Consider the following 19,563-nt stretch of genomic DNA (forward strand, 5'->3'; position numbering starts at 1 on the left):
TCGTATCCAACCGTCAAGATATTTGTTTGTTTAAGTGTCAGCTGAGATGAAGTTTGGAGTTCATCCATAGCGGCTCTTAAATGGAACAATGTTTCTGAGAGAATATTAAATAAAACAAGAGATTCTTGGCGCCCTGAAAGCTGATTGGTTATTAAGTACAAAGCTACGTATTGGGCTATCTATATCTGCCCACTACGGTTATCAATCCCAACTTTAGCGTCGTAAGCTTTCAGACTTATCGACGAGCTATGAGAGCGAGGATTCGACATGACAATGGAAACTAACATAAAAAAGTATGGAAATAAACGAAAAAATTAAATTGTAAAATAACAATAAGACAGTAAGCAAACTTTAAGAAACGGCAAAAGTTTTAAAGTAGACGTAATTAGAAAAATAATAATCAGTTTGTTATGTCGAGTTTTAGGGAATACTTTTAACTTGTTTCGACTGTTGTTTTGCCAGAGTTAAAATATTTAAGTTCATATCTTGTTAATTTGAGAAATTGTTCATAAGACAAAAAAAATCGCTATTATTGTAATACCTTCCACGTAAGTTGTACCGTTAATTAACGATATGACATTCAGACACGCCCGGCATGGCCAGGTGGATTAAGGCGTTCGACTCGTAATTCGGGGGTCGGGGGTTCAAATCCCCGTCGCACCAAACCTGCTCGCCCTTTCAGTCGTGGGGTGTAATGTGACGGTCAATCCCACTATTCGTTAGTAAAAGAGTAGCTCAAGAGTTGGCGGTGGGTGGTGATGACGAACTGCTTTCCCTCTAGTCTTACAATGCAAAATTAGGGACGGCTAGCGCAGATAGCCTTCTACACGAAATTAAAAAATAAACAAACAGACATTTGGGCAAACCCCCAAACAGCCAGTGCACTTGCATATGTGGCTCTTTAGTGAAGTAACAGACCTTTTAAGACAGAATATTATGAACAACAAAAAAGTCCGTTATTCTTTCATTCACGTGACTTAGTACTCTCTTCAGGAGTGCAAAACGTACATATACACGTTAGAAAAGGGCAGTTCAGTGCATTCTGCCTAAAAATTCGTGTTCTAGTAACTTAACTTATTTGTGTTTCATAACAATACGAATGGCATGCAGTTCTCGATTCAATGTTGTGATTATTTAAACAAGTCATCGTGTTGTTAAGTTACATTTTTGTTTTGTTCGCATTCAATAACATACAACACAAAGCTGTGTCTCAGCCAACATATTTATGCTCAGATTATGAAACTGTGTTGTAGTCAGAGCACAAATTGTGGTGTTTTAAACACTTTTTCCTTTTACAATTTACTCACCACAAAGAATCGCATAGGTTTCAATTATAAACAAAAAAACAACGATTGCAGTGAAAGTATTTTCCTTTTTTCTTTCAATATAATACATTACGACATTATATATTGTTTTAAAAACAAATCTTCTCTGTAAAGTCGAACAAACTGCTTCTCAGTTAAATATTTCACCTGTACAAGAAGAATATATAGTTGTTTCGTTGGAGTGATCAAATGTTTTTAAATAAACGTAGGCCCACACTATTTACTCAGCCACAGAAGTGTATAGGGCTAGAAAGGAATGTCTTTAGCTAAACAAAGGCTATCCTACCTTGGTAGGAGCGACCGGTGGTCAGTACGCAGACGCTTTGTGGAGATGGTACTCGTGAGCTCCGACTCCACCAAAAGGCGAATGTTCGTTACTTGGTGGGGTTGACACGCCCACTACCGACTGACAGATGTACCACTCACTTAAGTTTGTTGTAGGTCCACAAGTACTTAAACTATGGGGCGGATTGGACTGGCCTAGAGGTAATGTCGTGAGGCCCGTGATCCCAGACCGTCCACCTAGTCCGACTAGACTATTTCGGCTAGCACATTTTCCACTCGTAGTGTTGCTCGGAGTGTCGCTGTCGTAACCTGACCCAGAAGTGTTACTTCCAGCAGAACCAGGAGGAAGAACATTCAGCGGCGGTGATGACTTTCCGTGGATCTTCATATGTTTTCTCAAGGAACTCGGGTGTGTGTAGCTCTTGTCACAGCCTCGGATTTTACAGTTGTAAGGCTTGTCGCTCGTGTGCACGTGGGAATGCTTCTTACGGTCAGAACTGTTTGCGAACCTCCTATCGCATCCCTCGTATTCACACTTGAAAGGCTTTTCACCTGAAGGGTAAAAATAATAATAATAATTTAGAGATTGTGCGTGATCAGGAAAACATTAAAATATAATGTATAGCTTTGTTTATTTTATTAATACAATATAGATATGTTAATTTTATTAATATAATATATATATGTTCATTTTATTAATATAATATAGAGATATCTATTTTATCAATACAATATAGAGATATTCATTTTATTAATATAATCTATAGATATGTTCATTTTATTAATATAATATAGAGATATCTATTTTATCAATATAATATAGATATGTTCATTTTATTAATATAATATCCATTTTATCAATACAATATAGAGATATTCATTTTATCAGTATAATATAGAGATATTCATTTTATCAGAAACTGTTAGCAGTCTCAAGCTATAAAATACACAGAAACAAAAAAAATCAGTAGTATTTTAAAAACGCAAAATACACCCACGTTAAGTGCACATTTGAAGATAAATATTGCAATCTGTAAAAGTTCCGTATAACATGCATGTTACACGTTATCCCCTCTTTATACATATATATATACATAGATTAAACCACTTTAATCAGAATTTCAACCTTTCTCTTCAGTTTGCAGAGGCCCTCAAAAAAATCGAGTTTTGTTACATTTTACTTCAGTGTCATTTTAGATATTATTCGTGGTTTCAATCGACTGTTTTACAGTAAATATATTTTTCTTTGTTCTTTTCATTAATAATTATCCAATGGTTTTAGTTTCATTACATGTCTTTAACAAGAGTTCGTGTTACTTACAAACAACGAAAAGAAATAAAATATCAAAATGTTTTTATTAATGTTACTTGTGTAAAAAATAAACTGACCACTGACATCCTGCAAAACAAATTTGTTTATATTTTATTTTATTGTTGTATATAACACTGACATCCTGCAAAACAAATTTGTTTATATTTTATTTTATTGTTGTATATAAAACTGACATCCTGCAAAACAAATTTGTTTCTATTTTATTTTATTGTTGTATATAACTCTTAAATAATTCAATAAAAACTGAGCAAACCGTTATGTGATTGTTCTAGGGGTACATGAAGTTCATAAAGACACATGCACATGCTGTAGCTTTCGTTTGTTTTAAATAGCTCTTATGTTTTATTAAATTATTCATTAAAAGGTTAACGGCTTCGACTATTAATCTGTATAGACTTCCGAAACAACTTAAAAGGTTGATTTGAATGAAATCTAAAAATCCTTAAAGTATACTTGAAAGTTAAAACCGAATTAACCTTTCAATTAACTTTATAACTGAATCAATCTTTCAGTTTCTGGCTTAAGTAAATAATTATGTACTTTTATACTTAACTGCTTTATCGTCTACTTAAATATTTGACTTATTATTATTTACGTTTCTAACTTCGATCAAAAAATGCGTTATAAATAACTTAGGAAAATGGGCCTATTTATGTTAAATTATTCTGATAATCTACATATATTCCTAATTCGAGAACCATAAGTTGTGTATATAAAACTTATATTGTTTGATACTGTAAAATGTATGTTCTTTATATATAACCATTATTATTGTGACACATCAATGACTATATATATATGTAAGTATATCTAGCACTATGAAATTCATCAATTGCCCATAGGTGACTGAAATCAGCACTATAAAACAATAATGAACTTAAAGCAAAAATAACATTAACATGTCACTAAATTTCAAAATAATTTTTCCATTATCACTCGTTGTTGTCACATTTAAGCCATTATGGATAGTGTCTGTAGTCATAACATCTAAATGCGTTAGAACTTTTCCATCCAAGATCACTACCCAGACGTAAAACCCGTCAGCAAATAAGGAGGATCAGTTAAATAAATGTTGGGAGTTGAGTGCTTGAACCCAGAACAACTCCTACTGTCAGTTGTGGGAAGGCAGCCATCCTTAATATGTAATCTTAATGTAGATATAAACCACCCTGAAATTCTACAACGTAAAACTTCCAAGCTCCACCCTTTCATTTAAAGATATAAAAAGATTTTTTAATGGGGATTATAACAATGAATGGCAATGAGAGAGTTATTTTGAATTTTGTTTTCGAGCTTATAATGTTTTGTTTTGTACATAGATACATATTTGAGACAAGAACTTTCTGCTTATTTACAACTATTCTCAATATAGATTATTTTGTTTTAAATATTAGAACTAGAAGGTTTATATCACTTAAAGTTCGATACTCGGTCCCTGCTATAGAACAGCCCATTGTATAATTTAAAACCCGACCAAACAGACAGAAACATTCATCTTTTATTAACACACGTAACAAGATTCCTCAATTGTTTAATCGTTTTTGGAATTAATCACAAAGCTGCACAACGGGCTATCTGTACTCTGCCCACCACAGGTATCGAAACTCGGTTTCTAGCGGCTTGAGTCCACAGACATACCGCTGCGCCACTGGGAGAGGGGCCAATGACTCTGAAACGAGATAGTAAAAACTAATAGCAATAACGAACTGGAAGACAAAGATTTATAAGTACAACGAAGTGATTTATTTTCAGGGTAAAGTTCTGCATGTTTAAACAGAACACTGGTCTGTCTTCTTCACCTATAGTTTGATTAATAACAGTTGCTTTCGTCCATTGTGTCTTTTGTCCAGAAAGTGAGTATTTAAAAAAAACATTTTGTCAGTTCTTTGCAGTTATTGTTGTATCAGGCAAAAAACATAACATCACTTTAAATGTGGTCTTACAGACCAGCTGAGAGTACGAGTTGTATAGAGAAGAATGTTAGATAATGTTCCTCTTCCTTCTTTCCTTGGTTGTTAAACTTCTAATTATCTCATTAAATGTTAATTGCATACCGTACTTCGTAGAAGGTAATAATTGACTAATTCAACTAATTAAGTACTTGTGTCTATAAATTAAGAGCCAAAGGTATATCAAAAGCGAAAATGTGTCCTATTTCAGGATGTTTTTATCAATCTTCTTGGGTTAAAATTCTAAAACAAAATAGCCCATGTACATCGTCGGACAGTTTCCAATTACCATACCAAACATTAGGGTAATCGAGTGAGCCAACTTTTGGTAATGATTGCTAACTAACATACACATAATGGATCGTCTTTATAGTAAGTTTCAAACACCTAAAAATATATGTTGTAAATAATTTGAAAAATCCTTACAATAGCTAAACATTGTTACAGCGTGACTTTCAGTGCCATAGTAACATAACGTGCCTTTGTTAAACATATTAAATGAACTTACTGAAATCTTATTTTAGTCTTCACTAATTTCAGCAGCATACACAGAGAAATTATTAAGCTTAAATTACAAATATAGTTTTGAAAATGTGCCTTTTCTAACTGAATTCTACATTACACAAACTGGGCTAATTGATCAAAGTTAGATAGTTCTGTGATTCGGATACAGCCGTTTCTAAACTTGAGATACTGATCAGAAGGGAGGTGCCGTCCAGTGTCACAGCGGTATGTCTGCGACCTCACACCGCAAGAAACCGGACTGCGATATCTACTGGGGGCTTTAGTTTCAAGCAACGGTTGTTATAATTTATATCAATACAAAAAACAAGGAACTAATGTTGATGAGATTTTTAAAATAATTCTTGTTTGTTGTAAAACATAAGGTTACATAATAGGTTATCCATATTGTGCCAATTTAAGGATCGAATCCAGATTTTAAGTAGTATGAGCTATCAAACTTTCCGTGAGTCACCAGAGAGCGCTGTGGCTATTCTGTGAAAGGTTTTGTAGCAGCTGAAGCTTAGTAAAGCTAATCAAATTCGGTAATAAAAAGATTCAACGTTTTATACTGAAACAGGTTAAGGCAGATGTTTTTCACCACAGAAACTTCGCGCTATCGTTTTTGATTATTAGTATTAAATAACAGTAATTACACATGGTGAGATAAAACTAACCTTCCCAGAATCTTGAGAACTTATATTTATTTTAAAGTTTTATATATTAAAAACTAACCAAATCAAGTTAAAATAATTATTAAAAACACGTTATTTCGCGTTAGAAACGTGTAATAAACCATTTATACATTTCAATGTTATTACCTAATACCGAAAGCATTTTTGGGAAAGGAACAAGTTGCTTTTGCTTCACGCTATGCATTAAGCCCGGCATGACCAGGTGGTTAAGGCACTCTACTCCGAGGACCGCTGGTTCGAATCCCTGTCGCACTAATCATGCTCGCCCCTTTTAGCCGTGGAAGCATTATAAAGTTATGGTCAATCTCACTATTCTTTGCTATGGGAGTGAGATCGAGTGGGTTTTAAAGACTTACAGAAAGGGATTAACAGTGATGGATAGTGTGAAGCATTTGGGACTTCTGAATACGGGGTTCCACCAATAAAGCTGTGCAGAGTCGCCGTGAAAATCCTATTTTTCGACCACTAAGGTGGATGGATTTTGAAAACGTTATATATTTCCCCGGAAAAGCTAAAGTGAATTTTCGGACAAGAATTTCCTTTACGTGTATTATGCCATGTATTGTAAATTCAAGTTTCGAAGCAATTACACCATCTTGCAAATCGACTTTAAACACTACAAAGACTTTTTGTAAGCAGCTTAGCGTTCAATGAAGAATAATTCTCTTAACACCACGCAGGTGATCTTTAGAGAAATCCAAAAGCGTCGTTAAACACTAAGTCTTCTGTTACAGTTGTTGATTTCCTGTCACTGATGGATCAGACTTGTTAACAAAGGTCTAATAACAAGATCTGTAATATTTTACACACTGTTCCTGACTGCTTAGGCCCGGCATGGCCAAGTAGTTACGGCGTTCGACTCGCAAGACGAGAGTCACGGGTTCGAATCCCCTTCACACCAAACATGCTTTCCCTTTCAGCCGTGGGAACGTAATAAGTTATGGTTAATCCTACTATTAGCTGGTAAAAGAGTAGCTCAAAAAGTTGGCGGTGGGTGGTGATGACTAACTGCCTTCCTTCTAGTCTTACACTGCTAAATTAGAGACGGCTAGCGCAGATAGCTCTCGTGTAGCTTTGCACGAAATTCAAAAGAAACCAACCCTGTATATTACAAAATTAGTGACAAAATTACAACCATTAAATATTTTATTTCCATGTTGTTGGTCTTGTGTGTCTTATTTCTTTAAAAATTATGTCTTAATTCAAACGATACAATTAAATGAAAATCTATGTTACCACACGTAACTGAATCAGTTGGCAAAAGAACTACACATTCCTGGAGGTTTGTAGCTGATGTTTGTTAAGCCTTTTTTCCATAAATAATTTATGTTAATCAGCTGTTTGTGAGTGAAAGTTTCTTTAACATCGCAAAGCTAGCTTTTCACTTTTTAGAATGACTAATTGAACGTTCAAGTAATAAGTCTTTGTTCAAGTAAAATAAGAGACAAACCTTGTAGTCCTTAATTTCCAATAAGTTAACCTACACAAGCAGCCACCTGTTAAAAACATGGAGAAATACGTTTGTCGTGTTTGAAAGAATGCAAATACACAGGACGTCAACTACACGTTCTTATACACCATTCCTTATACTTGAAGTCTCAAAGAAAAATTAACCACATTATTTTATGAAAATAATGAAAATTAGAAGACAGTTAATAATCGCCTTTCTTTAAATCTCCATTGTAAAAACTGACACAACACTAAACTTCTGTTAAATATGTTTGAGTGAAAGTGACTTTACGATGATAAGTACATTTCTAAAATATCGAAACAAAGTTTGTTGAATTCAAATCATACAGATCATAATTCCTTTCTCTACACTTTTAAGCCCTTATTAATCTTGCTGTTTTAGAACATACCATCATATAATTACTCCAATTGTTGTTTACATGAAAGTCATTGTTGGCAGCAACCTGAAAAATAGCAACCGATAATTACTAAAATGATGGAAAATTACTATATATTTGTAACTTTAAGCTACGATTGTATTAAAAGTAAACATTTATTTTTATTTTTTTGCCTGCCGAGTGAGGGTTGCATCCAGTAATAATATTTACTTTAATTTTTATCAATGTTTCTTTTTTCTCTCTCTCTCTTTACAATCACTCCGATTTAGTTACAATGGCACATACTCCTAGCACGGACACTTTTCATATGTCAAAATTATGTTATGGTAAGTATTTTTTCTGTATTGAAACTATATTGGAGTTCCCCAGAAGACTCTGGCTCCAATTTCAGAGTTCCGATTTAAACCATTCAAAATGTTGCATTTACTAACACTGTATTAGTCTCACGTGGTAGCTTGTGAGATAGAATAATGAATTTCTTTCTCAATTTTTTTGAATTGGTTTGAAAAGTTTTTTATATTCACATAAGAACCTCCTCTCTACCCCTCTTTTTCATATTTAAGTTAAATAAAACATTGTAAATATTTGAGTTTTCTGTGAGATAAGGTTTAACTTGTCAATCTGTCAAAAAACTATCATTTTAGCCTCACGATAAAATGACAGAACACCAGTTATATTTCCAGATGTCTATCCCCAGACACTACAAACAATATCTTGAACATCTATATATCTTGTTACTAACACTTCAGTTTGACTAAATGACGTAATACAATCTTTAAGACATTTTTGTCCTTTGGGAAGTAAAGTAAAATTCACTGTAAGCCTAGTCATTTAAAGATGCTCGATTTGAAACATCTTGTAATCTTTACCCTCGCTGTAAGATCTCTTGAAATGGAGTAATCTCACTTCGATAGTAAAACCTAACATCAATAAGGTCTCAAGAGAATGTGGGATCCGCCACTTGCGTTTGATACTGAAGACGTTAACATATATAAAAATGTGATTCAGCCAATTTTACAGAACCATCGTCCAACATGGCTTTCGTCTCTAACACATTATTTTTAAAATCAAGGCACAAAATAGAAATCTGCATCTTCTTTCTTAGGTTGGTCTAAATTTGAAATAATGTGATTTAAAATCAACATTTCGCTATCGGAATAACATTGGTTGCACTTGTCAGATACAACCAATAGTTATGGGGGATGGATATAAAAAGTACATGACTCTCCCAGGCCCTCAACGACTTAAAACCTGGTGCAGAAAACATTTCACTATAGCATTAAATTGCTCGGTACCTTCGTTTGAAATGTATGATACTCGATTTTAAAAAATACATTCATTGCATTATTATTATTATGGTTTGTTTCAATTCACTGGAAAGAAAGTGGCATTTTAATTTAATAATTAAAAGGTTGATCACGTGTAAGAACTGTACAGAAAACCGAAAAGCATTCTTTATACAGAAAATAGTAAATTAGGTAAGACTATTCCATAGTATAATACGATCGAACCACTTTATAAAGAATTCTGTACATAAAATGTACATTTCAGAATAATAGTTATTAGGGATTGAATGTGTTAGGTTTATAGAAAACCAAAGAAACTGTTAAGAAATTATTTTTCTTAACTTTGTTTAATGCAAGCTGGAGTTTATTAAGAGACATCATCTCTATAAACGTAAATAAAATCATGACCTATATCGCCAGAATGTGTCTTTACTGGCTCAATATTTCCCTATTGTCGTTTCGTCAGGAGCTATCGATATCCTATAAGTTCACTAAACCAGTTAAGAAAAGTTAGCAACACATGTATAGAATCTGAAATCTATTCAAGTATATTTCAGATGGAAAATGTTTTAAAAAAAAGGCATTTTTAAAAAAACACGAAAAGCTAACTGATAATTGTTATGAAACTTAAATATCATAAACCTAGTATCTTGCATGATTATCAGGCTAAGAAATGCGAGCTTGTTTGTTTGTTTGAACTGCACTCAAAGCTACACGAGGGCTATCTGCGCTAACCGTTCCTAATTTAGCATTGTAAGACTAGAGGGAAGGCAGCTAGTCATCACCACCTACCGCCAACTCTTGGGCTACTCTTTTACCAACAAATAGTGGTATTGACTGTAACTTTATAACGCCCCCACAGCTAAAGGGGCGAGCATGTTTGGTGTAACAAGGATTCGAACCCACGACCCTTGGATTACGAGTCGAACGCCTTAACCCACCTGGCCATGCCGGGCCATCTCTTTTTGAAGTGCATTAGTATCGTGTAACGAAAAGTAAGCAAATGTCTAATTGTAACACATAGCCCGTATGTCCAATGTCATCCAAGAGTAGAACAAAACGTTTTCCTGTTTTCTAAAACTTTAGTATTTCGTATGAAAGAGGAGCAACAGTTGGTTTGTGTACTAGATATCTACAATGATACCAAGCATTACATTTATAATGCCAAAAAAAAATATATTACTGATAAGGAAACACACGAAAATAATTACATGAAACATTTATTAAAGTTATATATTAAATTATTCATGTAATTACGTTCGTTATTTTTTATTATTAAACCACTTTTTCCGAAACCTCTGAAGATCTCTATTGAAACATTAATATGGTGTATTAGACTTTCATTACGAAACCAAACGTTATTGTGGCTTTCCAGATATCTGACACATAAACAATATCATAATGGTGTGCTAGACTTTTACTATTGAAGAAAGCATTATTATCATTCAACATAATGCTCTTTCTCATACAAAATAAGAAACCGTAGATCTGTAATTCACCAGTTTTCTACTTGATGCTATATTTTATTCTTCCGTACAGTTTCGGGCAAGTTATATTGTATTTGATTCTAAGGATCACACAGGCTTGACTATCCAAGTGAAAATCATAAGGTTTGTTTGGTTTGTTTTAATTTCGCTCAAAGCTACTCGAGAGCTGTCTGCGTTAGCCGTCCCTAATTTAGTAGTGTAAGACCAGAGAGAAGGCAGTTAGTTATCACCACCTATTGCCAACGCTTGGGCTACTCTTTTACCAATGAATAGTGAAATTCACGTCACATTATAACGCCCCCACGGCTGAAAGGGCGAGCAAGTTTGGTGTGACGTGTACTAGAACCAGTGACCCTCGGATTACGAGTCGAGTGCTTTAATTACCTGGCCATGCTGAGCCAAAGTTGAAAGGCACTCTTCCATCAAAATCACTATATAATAATAGCTGATATCACACTAATAAAAAAGCCGTATTTTTCTGGGCTTGATTGATAATTCTCGTAATTTTAATGTAAGCGCAAAAGTTTAAATTGTTAGCAAAAATGCACAATTGTGAAATTTATATATATATAACTTAATTATCCAAATAAAATATGCTCTAAAATGACGACGCTATAAAGATACCGAGCACTACTACCAAATGATAAACTATTTTCTATGTTTAAAATAATTGCCCTGATCAGTAACAGACTGTTGATGTTTCAGTCGTAACGTGGATAAGATTATACAGAGAAATAAAACATGTATTGAAATGTAACTTATTTCAACTTCAGAAAGATTTTTTTAAACGTAAACTGGTAGAAATTGTAAAGAACGTTGAAGTGTGCAGTACGCGAATGAGTAATATTTCAGATTATAAACAGTACCGTAAGATTAAAAACAATAGTTCTTCTTAACTGCCGTTATTGTACTTTTTCTCATTTGTATAGTAATAATTATTTACCAGATGTTTGAGCCTCTTGAAACAACATACATGTGCCTGCACAAATCCTTTGAAAATATATTGAAATTACTTTCCATTAGCAAATTGTTCGTTCCGGTGCTTCTCAAGCTACAGTTCTTAGCACCGCCTGGCTCGTTTCTTTATAATACTGTTTCACACTACAATAAAAAAATCTGTATATTGCAAAGAGTGCATAGAAATATCATTATAACCTTTATTTTTACCACGTGGCTCGGTAATGACCTATTGGTAAGTTTATTTGACTGGGGATCCGAGGGTTTCGGGTACGAGAGGTCTTTCAGTTAAGAGTGCGTTATAAGAGTGACAGTTAATCCCGTTACTAAGTTAAAATTAGCTACTTTAAGATGCCGTTGCTACCAACTAGCTGTTTTCTCTTCAGTTCGCCCCCCAGTGGCACAGCGGCATGTCTGAGGACTTACAACTCTGCAATCTGGCTTTCGATAGCTCATTATGTATCCTTATGCTTGACTACAAACAAACAAGCTCTTTAGTTTATGAACTAAAATTTCAAATTTAAAAGACTGTCGTTGACGCGTCATACGAGTTTCTGTATTGGGTTTTTTGTTCATCTTAGCATTAAAGTTTGTTTTGGAGAAGAAACGAACAAACAAATCTCTTCATTTGATGCTAAATTTGTAATTTGTAATAATTAAAGCATACAATGATAAATTTTTATGGATTACTTTGATTTATAAAAGCGTAGCAACATAACATCAAGTTGTCTATAATAGTTTGCAACTGATGTTTTTTCAATTAGGTTTTCTTAGTGTTATTGCAGGAGAAAACAACCAGCAGGAAACGCTTGGGCATATAAATCAATACTTGTAATTAACCACAAAGCTACATAAAGAGCTATCTGTGCTCTGCCCACCACGGGTATCGAATCCTGGTTTCTATCATTATAAGCCTGCCGACATACCGTTGTGCCAGTGAAGGGAGGGGGAGCATATAAATCAGATGCCTCTATGAAACTCCCCTCTCACCGTAAGTCATAAACAATAGATTGGTCATAAATTATGATGACATAAAAAATATGAAATTTTAATGGGTAATAAAGCGACTTTGTAACAAACGTATGAGTGGAGTTTTTTAAACTTTGGAACTTTACGTGAAATATATCTTATATTTGCCACGTTATTCTCAAGTTTCTTTTATTATAGGTTTAGTCATAGTTGTGCCAGTTATAGGCTGCACGGACCGCTAACAAACACTTAATTGGGCATGACGTAAGAAGTCTTCTATGCTCGTTTATCTCTGTTGCTGAAGGTGTGTCTGGTTTCACCTATATAAATGGCTGAGCAGCCTATACAATTTAATTGGTATAGAACTCCGGGTTGTTTTTTTTTTTTTTGTTACTCGAAGATACAAGAAGTATTCTTACTGGTTCACTTACCTTTTGGCCAACGGAACTGTAGCAAGGTTAGTAGTGTTCCATGTTTTAAGAAGTATAGTTTTTTTTCAAGTTCGTCCGTTTGTTTAAATGTTATTTTGTAGATAACAATAATTTCTGAACAGAGTGAGTAAAGTACTTAGAGCAAAACTGAAAATCAACCTGGTAATTAGTGTAGCTAATGGAATAAACTTTTCTTATTTTACAACTTCTAAAGATTAGAATGCATTATTTAAATTTCCTCGCTATTAACGGTGTTTTCGGTTAAAAATCGAATAATATCTCACGAAGTTTGATCAGCTTAAGCTATTTACATTAGTATGAAATATAATAAAATCTTTATCGTAAAAGTATATTAGTAACGAAAAATGAAAATACAAATTAATTACATCTAAGTCGCAGTAACAAGATAACACAAACATAATTTTTTTATTATCGACTGTTTAAAAAACTTTTAAAATAATAGGAGAGCTCGTGGTATATTTGAAGAAAAAACACTAGTGATCATTACAGGTTGAATTTCTGCTGTGTTAACAACACATACAGTTACTTTAAAATGACAAATTTTTAATCGTGTCATTTTTCACTTGACCTTTTTACTTACTTGAATTTAAATGTATCAATCCAGCGTTTTTCATTCACCGAGTTTTACTTCACATAAAATAGTGGTTATTAACCTGTACAGCCAGTCTAAAACGTTACAAGACTTAGTATACGCTGGCGAGCGACTTTCAATGTTTCAATGTACGATAGCGGCGAACTAATAAACGTAAAGTCAAATTACACTTTTTGACAAATTTCCTGTACATCAGCCAGATCGAGATCATATAAAGCTTACGAAACATGTTTATTTTTTAGAATTTTTTTGCAAATTCCGCAATGGACTATTTGCACACAGCCATCATCCCCCACCGTAGTCCTTGGTCTCACCAAACAGTGGAATTTAGCGAATGCACAATCTTAAAGTGACGAACCCTTTTTGTTACTGCAAAGGGAAGCAAACCACAAATACTCAGTTCCACAGTACGAATGTTCTTAAAGAAATATCACAGTTAACATATTTTCATATTTGTATCTAATTTTACCCGCCTCGTAAAATTAATATATAATATTCTCGTTGTTAATAATACTTATTCTTGAAGTGACCTAATACAAAAACTGTAAATAATATACCCTGCTAGATAACGTAACGCTGTAAGCAATCAATCTTCCTGCAAGTGAACATATTAATAGGTTTAACAGATAGTTTGCGCGAACGATGTTTCATCTTTAACATGCTAATTTTTACGTGTTTTTTGTTGTGTGTGACAAAGGTTAGTAACCTATTATTTGGATGACGTGGTAAAAGTTAGTGAATTTGATCATACATATCAACCTTTGGAGTTATTAATGGTCCGACATTAGACCTACATATTTTTCATTTGTTTTCGGAATCACATTTTGGTGATTACGCTAAAATAACAATTTTTCTTTTACTGGAATTAATTAAAACCGTAACAATAGTTTAAAAGTGTTCAGTTGTGATATTTCAGTCAGGTCCCCAAGAATCGGTAACCATTTCCCATGATAGCCCAAAAATATATTAGTAAGAAAATATGTTTGTCCATTTCCTTCTGACCTGTGTATAACTTATGAAAAACACAAGTTACACTAACAGCTATAAAACAGTACGTCTACCGTCAGCTGAAACTTGAAAGCACGTGAACCAGGTATGGCCTAGTGATTAGTGTGCCGGGCTACGTGACATTAGGGACGATAGGGACGATACTCGAATGACCACAAGTTCACACTCCTTTCTTACAGCTGACGTTTTTTCCTGTTCAACTAGTCATCATTTCTAAATAAAATGCGGCTGTGCCAGAAACGTAAGGTATCTGGCCTAACCGTTGTCCAGAAGTAGCATAGGATTCGATTAATGTTGAATACAAATACGTAAACTACTATGTAGTTCAGTGGTTCCCAACCAGGGGTGCTCGCTCCCCTTGGGGGTGCGAGATAACATTTGTTTTGGCCACCTTCACCTTTATTCTTAAATAAATAATTACTCTGAGGGGTGCAAGAACATATTTTTTTTTTTTAGGGGTGCGGGGCATAAAAAAGGTTGGGAACCACTGATGTAGTTGAAAGCAACTTTAGTTCATCGAACGTGACGTTGCGATATCGCTTCACAGTAAGACTGATGGTAATTTTATACATTATTTTTGTTAGCACGTGCTATTGCAAAATTCATTTCTTAATTCATATCGTCAGATTCGAACATCGTGTATGATTAGTTTTATACATATGTTAAAATGGTAACGCAAACAGTGATTCCTTTGGTCACCTTGGTGAGTTTTTCCTTGTTAGTAGATTAGCTCGTACCAGTCAGTCGGCTGTGAATGTTACAAAATAACACATTCTCAGGATTGAAGTGCAACGAGATCAGACAGTACGAGAAAATGGCTCAAACTGATTCAAGATGAGGGTCGTTTAGCGGGGGACTTTAGCCGAAACGTTGTCCTTGTAATTCGTTTACCTTCATGGAATGGGTTAAGGTTACCTAATTTCACCTGAAGACCCTAGGTTTATACTTCTCGTACCATCAGATTTTTAAGACATACATTTTGGTAAAACAAAATCTGAAGTTTAATGTATATACTATCGTACATAACTAGTATAAACATGAACACAAAAATAGATATATTAGCACTAAACCTGTCTGTTTATATAGGTGTAGCGGCTTCAATATAAATTACAAGATAAACATGGCTATATAAAACGACCCATGAATGCATAACATTCTACAAAACATTCACTTAACAATAATGAACATGTTGTAGGTCAAAAAGAATTCATTGCACATTAGGACCGCTAACACTGTCATGAGAAGTTAGTAAAAACAGAAGTAATCGTGTTAGAAACACGTTCTTATAGTGTTTTCAACATCTGGTTTTCTTTGTATTACAGTTAACAGTTTATGTTTTATTTACAGAGCTGCTACGATTCAGGTATTCATTTAATGCATCATCTACTACTTTATTTCACCAGAAACATAAGTTTTTTGGGGTTTTTTTTCTATGTTATTGGTAATGTCCTGCCACTTAACTCCGCACCAATAGTGAGATGTGGCATAATAATTTACTTTCAGGACTGCCTAATGGGTTTTAATTGGCCACAAGAAATTATTAGGATGATTCATGACAACGAGAAACCCATTTGAAGTAAAAATGTATTTTCAAAACAGCTGGTTTGGGTATTAAAACGCTATTTTGATTAAAGTTTTACAACCCATACCAGCTGTCTTCAGAATACATTTTTAGGATGAGTTGTGGGAAACTTGGCTTAATATGTTCAACGAAGATTTAATATAAGTATGTTTGTAATTAAACACAAAGAGCTGTGAGACCTGTGCTGTGGCCACCACCATTATCAAAACCTAGGTTTTAGACCTTCAGATTTACCGCTGATCAAATGGGGTATTTAATCAACAATAATAGTCGAAGCTAACGGCTAATGTTTGGATGTTCCCTAAGCAGGATACACTCTACTATTCCTCTATTCCTAATTTTATTAGGGAGTATTGGATACAATATTCAATGTATTTTATTTTACTATTTTTAATTGTTATTATTATATTTTACTAGTAAGACTGTTTTGCATTGTTAGCTTAAGATTTAAAGCAAGCCTAAACCTTTTAAGCTGACCAAAATTGGTAATATATTATTGAATATAAGGAAAAAAAAAAGGAAAAATGTTAATAGCGAGGCCACCTAGTGATGAAATAGTGCATTTTAATTTTGTTTTATGGGCGAAAACGTAAAAAAAAGAAAAATATTTAGCTACTAGGTATACCTATTATTCCATTAACAAGTTGAGTGTCAGTTTCGTTTTTTCTGATTGGAAGTTAAATACGAATTGGTAAGAAACTGAACTGTTTGTTTTAAAATTTAAATATCAGATAAGCAGCCTAACATAACTTATGAAAACAGTCTCAAATCTACGTTTCTGTATTCGTCTTCTTTCTCGAGTATTGAACCATGGTCTATCTGAGGTTTTATAACGGTAGAAACAGTGTGTGTGTTAAGTTAAACGTAGAGCATAGCAAAGATATAAAGGTAGTATACACATTTATCAAGAGATAATCAAAACGTATTGTTTCCCACGCTTGGAAATATTACCCACCCATACTCCACCTGGTGGCTTAGCGGTAAATCTGTGAGTTTCCAACGTTAAAGTCTAGATTTCAATAACAGCAGTTAAACAAACGAACTATAAGGAATGAGTCCTCCCCCTGTTGATTAGCGTTAAGCTTACTGACTTACAATGCTAAAATTCAAGATTCAATTCCCGGCGGTGGACAGAGCACAGATAGTTCGTTGTGTAACAGCTTTGCACTAATAAAAAAATCAATTAAATATTATTTCTTGCAACTGCACATCATATAATAAATCCCCAGCTGTTTTACTGGTATGTTACACAGAAGCTTTTAAGTAACTAAATATATTTTCAAATTCTTAACTTAAGTAGCACTGCTGGAATATACAACACTTACCTGTGTGTGTCCTTTTGTGGATTTTTAAGTTTTCACTCCTAGCGAACACTTTACCGCAGCTGGGGAATGGACAAGGGAAAGGCTTCTCGCCGGTGTGCACTCGTAAGTGGTTGACCAGCTTGTACTTGGCTTTAAAAGGCCGCCCATTGCGAGAGCAGTCTTGCCAAAAGCAGACGTGATTATTGGATTCTGTTCCGCCCATATGGTCCATCGTCAGATGGGTGACTATCTCGTGCATCGAGTTAAAAGTCTTGTTACATGCTTTGTGTGATGTTGGTTCATCTGATTCAAGCCACAAACATGTTATTTCTTGTTTTATAGGATGACGCATATATCTAAAAAATGCCCCATGACCATGGGGTCCCATATTCATGTGTCCCATATTCACTGGCCCATAAGTACCAGCCAGGTGATCTGGCCTTGGCCCAGTCATTTGGTTGAAGGTGTCTGCACTGGAAAGAGACAGCCTAACCTGACCGTTCATGTGCCCCGTGTGATGTGCTGACGGGTGATCAAACCCAAGAAATAGCACGTGAGTGGACGCTGGATCACCCGTATGATGGGCAACATGAAGTGCAGCCGAAGAGGGAACAAACATGCCATGATGCGATGGACCGTTGCCATTAAAAGCGGCATAGCTGCTGACGTGACCGTGATGAGTACGAGAGTAGCCATTTGTCTGGGAAGTGAATTGGTGGTTTCCTTGAGCCGTGATGTCTCCCGGCATTACGTCCGGTGGAGATAGTTTGATACCACCCATGTGAGTCGTGTCCATGAACGGGTTCAACATGTCCGATACATTTTGCTCCTGAGATACGCGGTTGTGGGTAGCTGAAGCAACGGCATGGCCCAGAGGATATCCCGCCGTCACACCATTGAAGCCAGGGTGTGAATGGGTGATGCTAGCATGAGACGGAACGTACGAAGTAGCCATGTCTACTAAGTAGAGTGCAGGATTCTGCTTACTTAACCCACGATCCATAATCGTGCCAGTCAACACTAGCGTCATCGACCAGTTTTCCGCGTGAAATGTTTCCCTGCTGTTACTAATGGATACTTTCCTCGTTATTCTACCAGTTGGCCTCCCACTGTGCAACACTATGAATGGGAGTATGCCATCAGTTGATTGGATACTGTACAAAAGTAGGCAGGAGTATTAAAAATCAGCGAATTGTCATCTCTGTTGTATATCCGTGCTAGGCGTGACTCACGGTTAAAACTGTCAATCAAAGATTCAAAACGTATGTAATACAATGAAAAGGGGAAGGAAATAAGCGAATGACAAATGTTTTAAACGAGAACGCTCGTCCGTCAAACTTATTTTTCTAAGTTAAAACCGTATACTAAATAAAGACGATCTAAATAAAATATGCCAATTATGAATACAAAATTTCTTCATCGTGGCTGACCTCTTGTGCGCCCGGAGAAACGCCATGTATATTAATATGTAATAAATGTTCAAAATATTCTGTAAGATTTTTTCTAAGCCTTCTTTCAACCAGAGCAAAATTTACCAAGGTATTTAACCGCGTAAAACAAGCAACTCTTACCAGAATACCAGAGTATGCGTTTCTTTACTATGAAACATACTACCAACCAAAAGTAAAAAAAAATTCTGTAAAATATTCTTTGCAATTTTTGTACAAAATTTATAAATCTCACTTAGTACAGAGAGCATTTGTCTACATCTCTACCAAATACAGATATACTACAATACATTCAGTTCAAATTCGAGTACCAAGCACTCGTTAAAAATAAGTCTTAAGTTTTTTTTTACATTCTTAGTGTTGAAGATGTAAGGAGAACATTAGAACAGGCACTCGATTCTTCATCCGAGGGTCGCGGGTTCGAATCCCTGACGTACCAAACATGTTCGCCCTTTCAGCCGTGAAGACGTTATAAAGTGACGATTAATCCCACTATTCGTTGGTAAAAGAGTAGCCAAGAGTTGGCGATGGGTGGTGATGGCT

At 34.8% G+C, this 19,563-nt stretch overlaps 1 protein-coding gene across 1 annotated transcript; it reads right to left on the reverse strand.

Moving 5' to 3' along the window:
• Positions 1 to 1,363: 1,363 nt before the first annotated feature.
• On the reverse strand, positions 1,364 to 18,622 carry LOC143235782 (zinc finger protein ZIC 1-like). Its single transcript, XM_076473987.1, has 2 exons — positions 17,594 to 18,622; positions 1,364 to 2,162 (listed from the first exon to the last, which is right to left on the reverse strand). The coding sequence occupies exons 1-2, from the start codon at positions 18,600 to 18,602 to the stop codon at positions 1,633 to 1,635; spliced, it is 1,539 nt and encodes a 512-aa protein (XP_076330102.1). The 5' UTR covers positions 18,603 to 18,622; the 3' UTR covers positions 1,364 to 1,632.
• Between the last annotated feature and the right edge of the window lie 941 nt (positions 18,623 to 19,563).

The sequence above is a fragment of the Tachypleus tridentatus genome, chromosome 2 (assembly GCF_004210375.1).
Source record: "Tachypleus tridentatus isolate NWPU-2018 chromosome 2, ASM421037v1, whole genome shotgun sequence".
Classification (NCBI taxonomy): domain Eukaryota; kingdom Metazoa; phylum Arthropoda; class Merostomata; order Xiphosura; family Limulidae; genus Tachypleus; species Tachypleus tridentatus.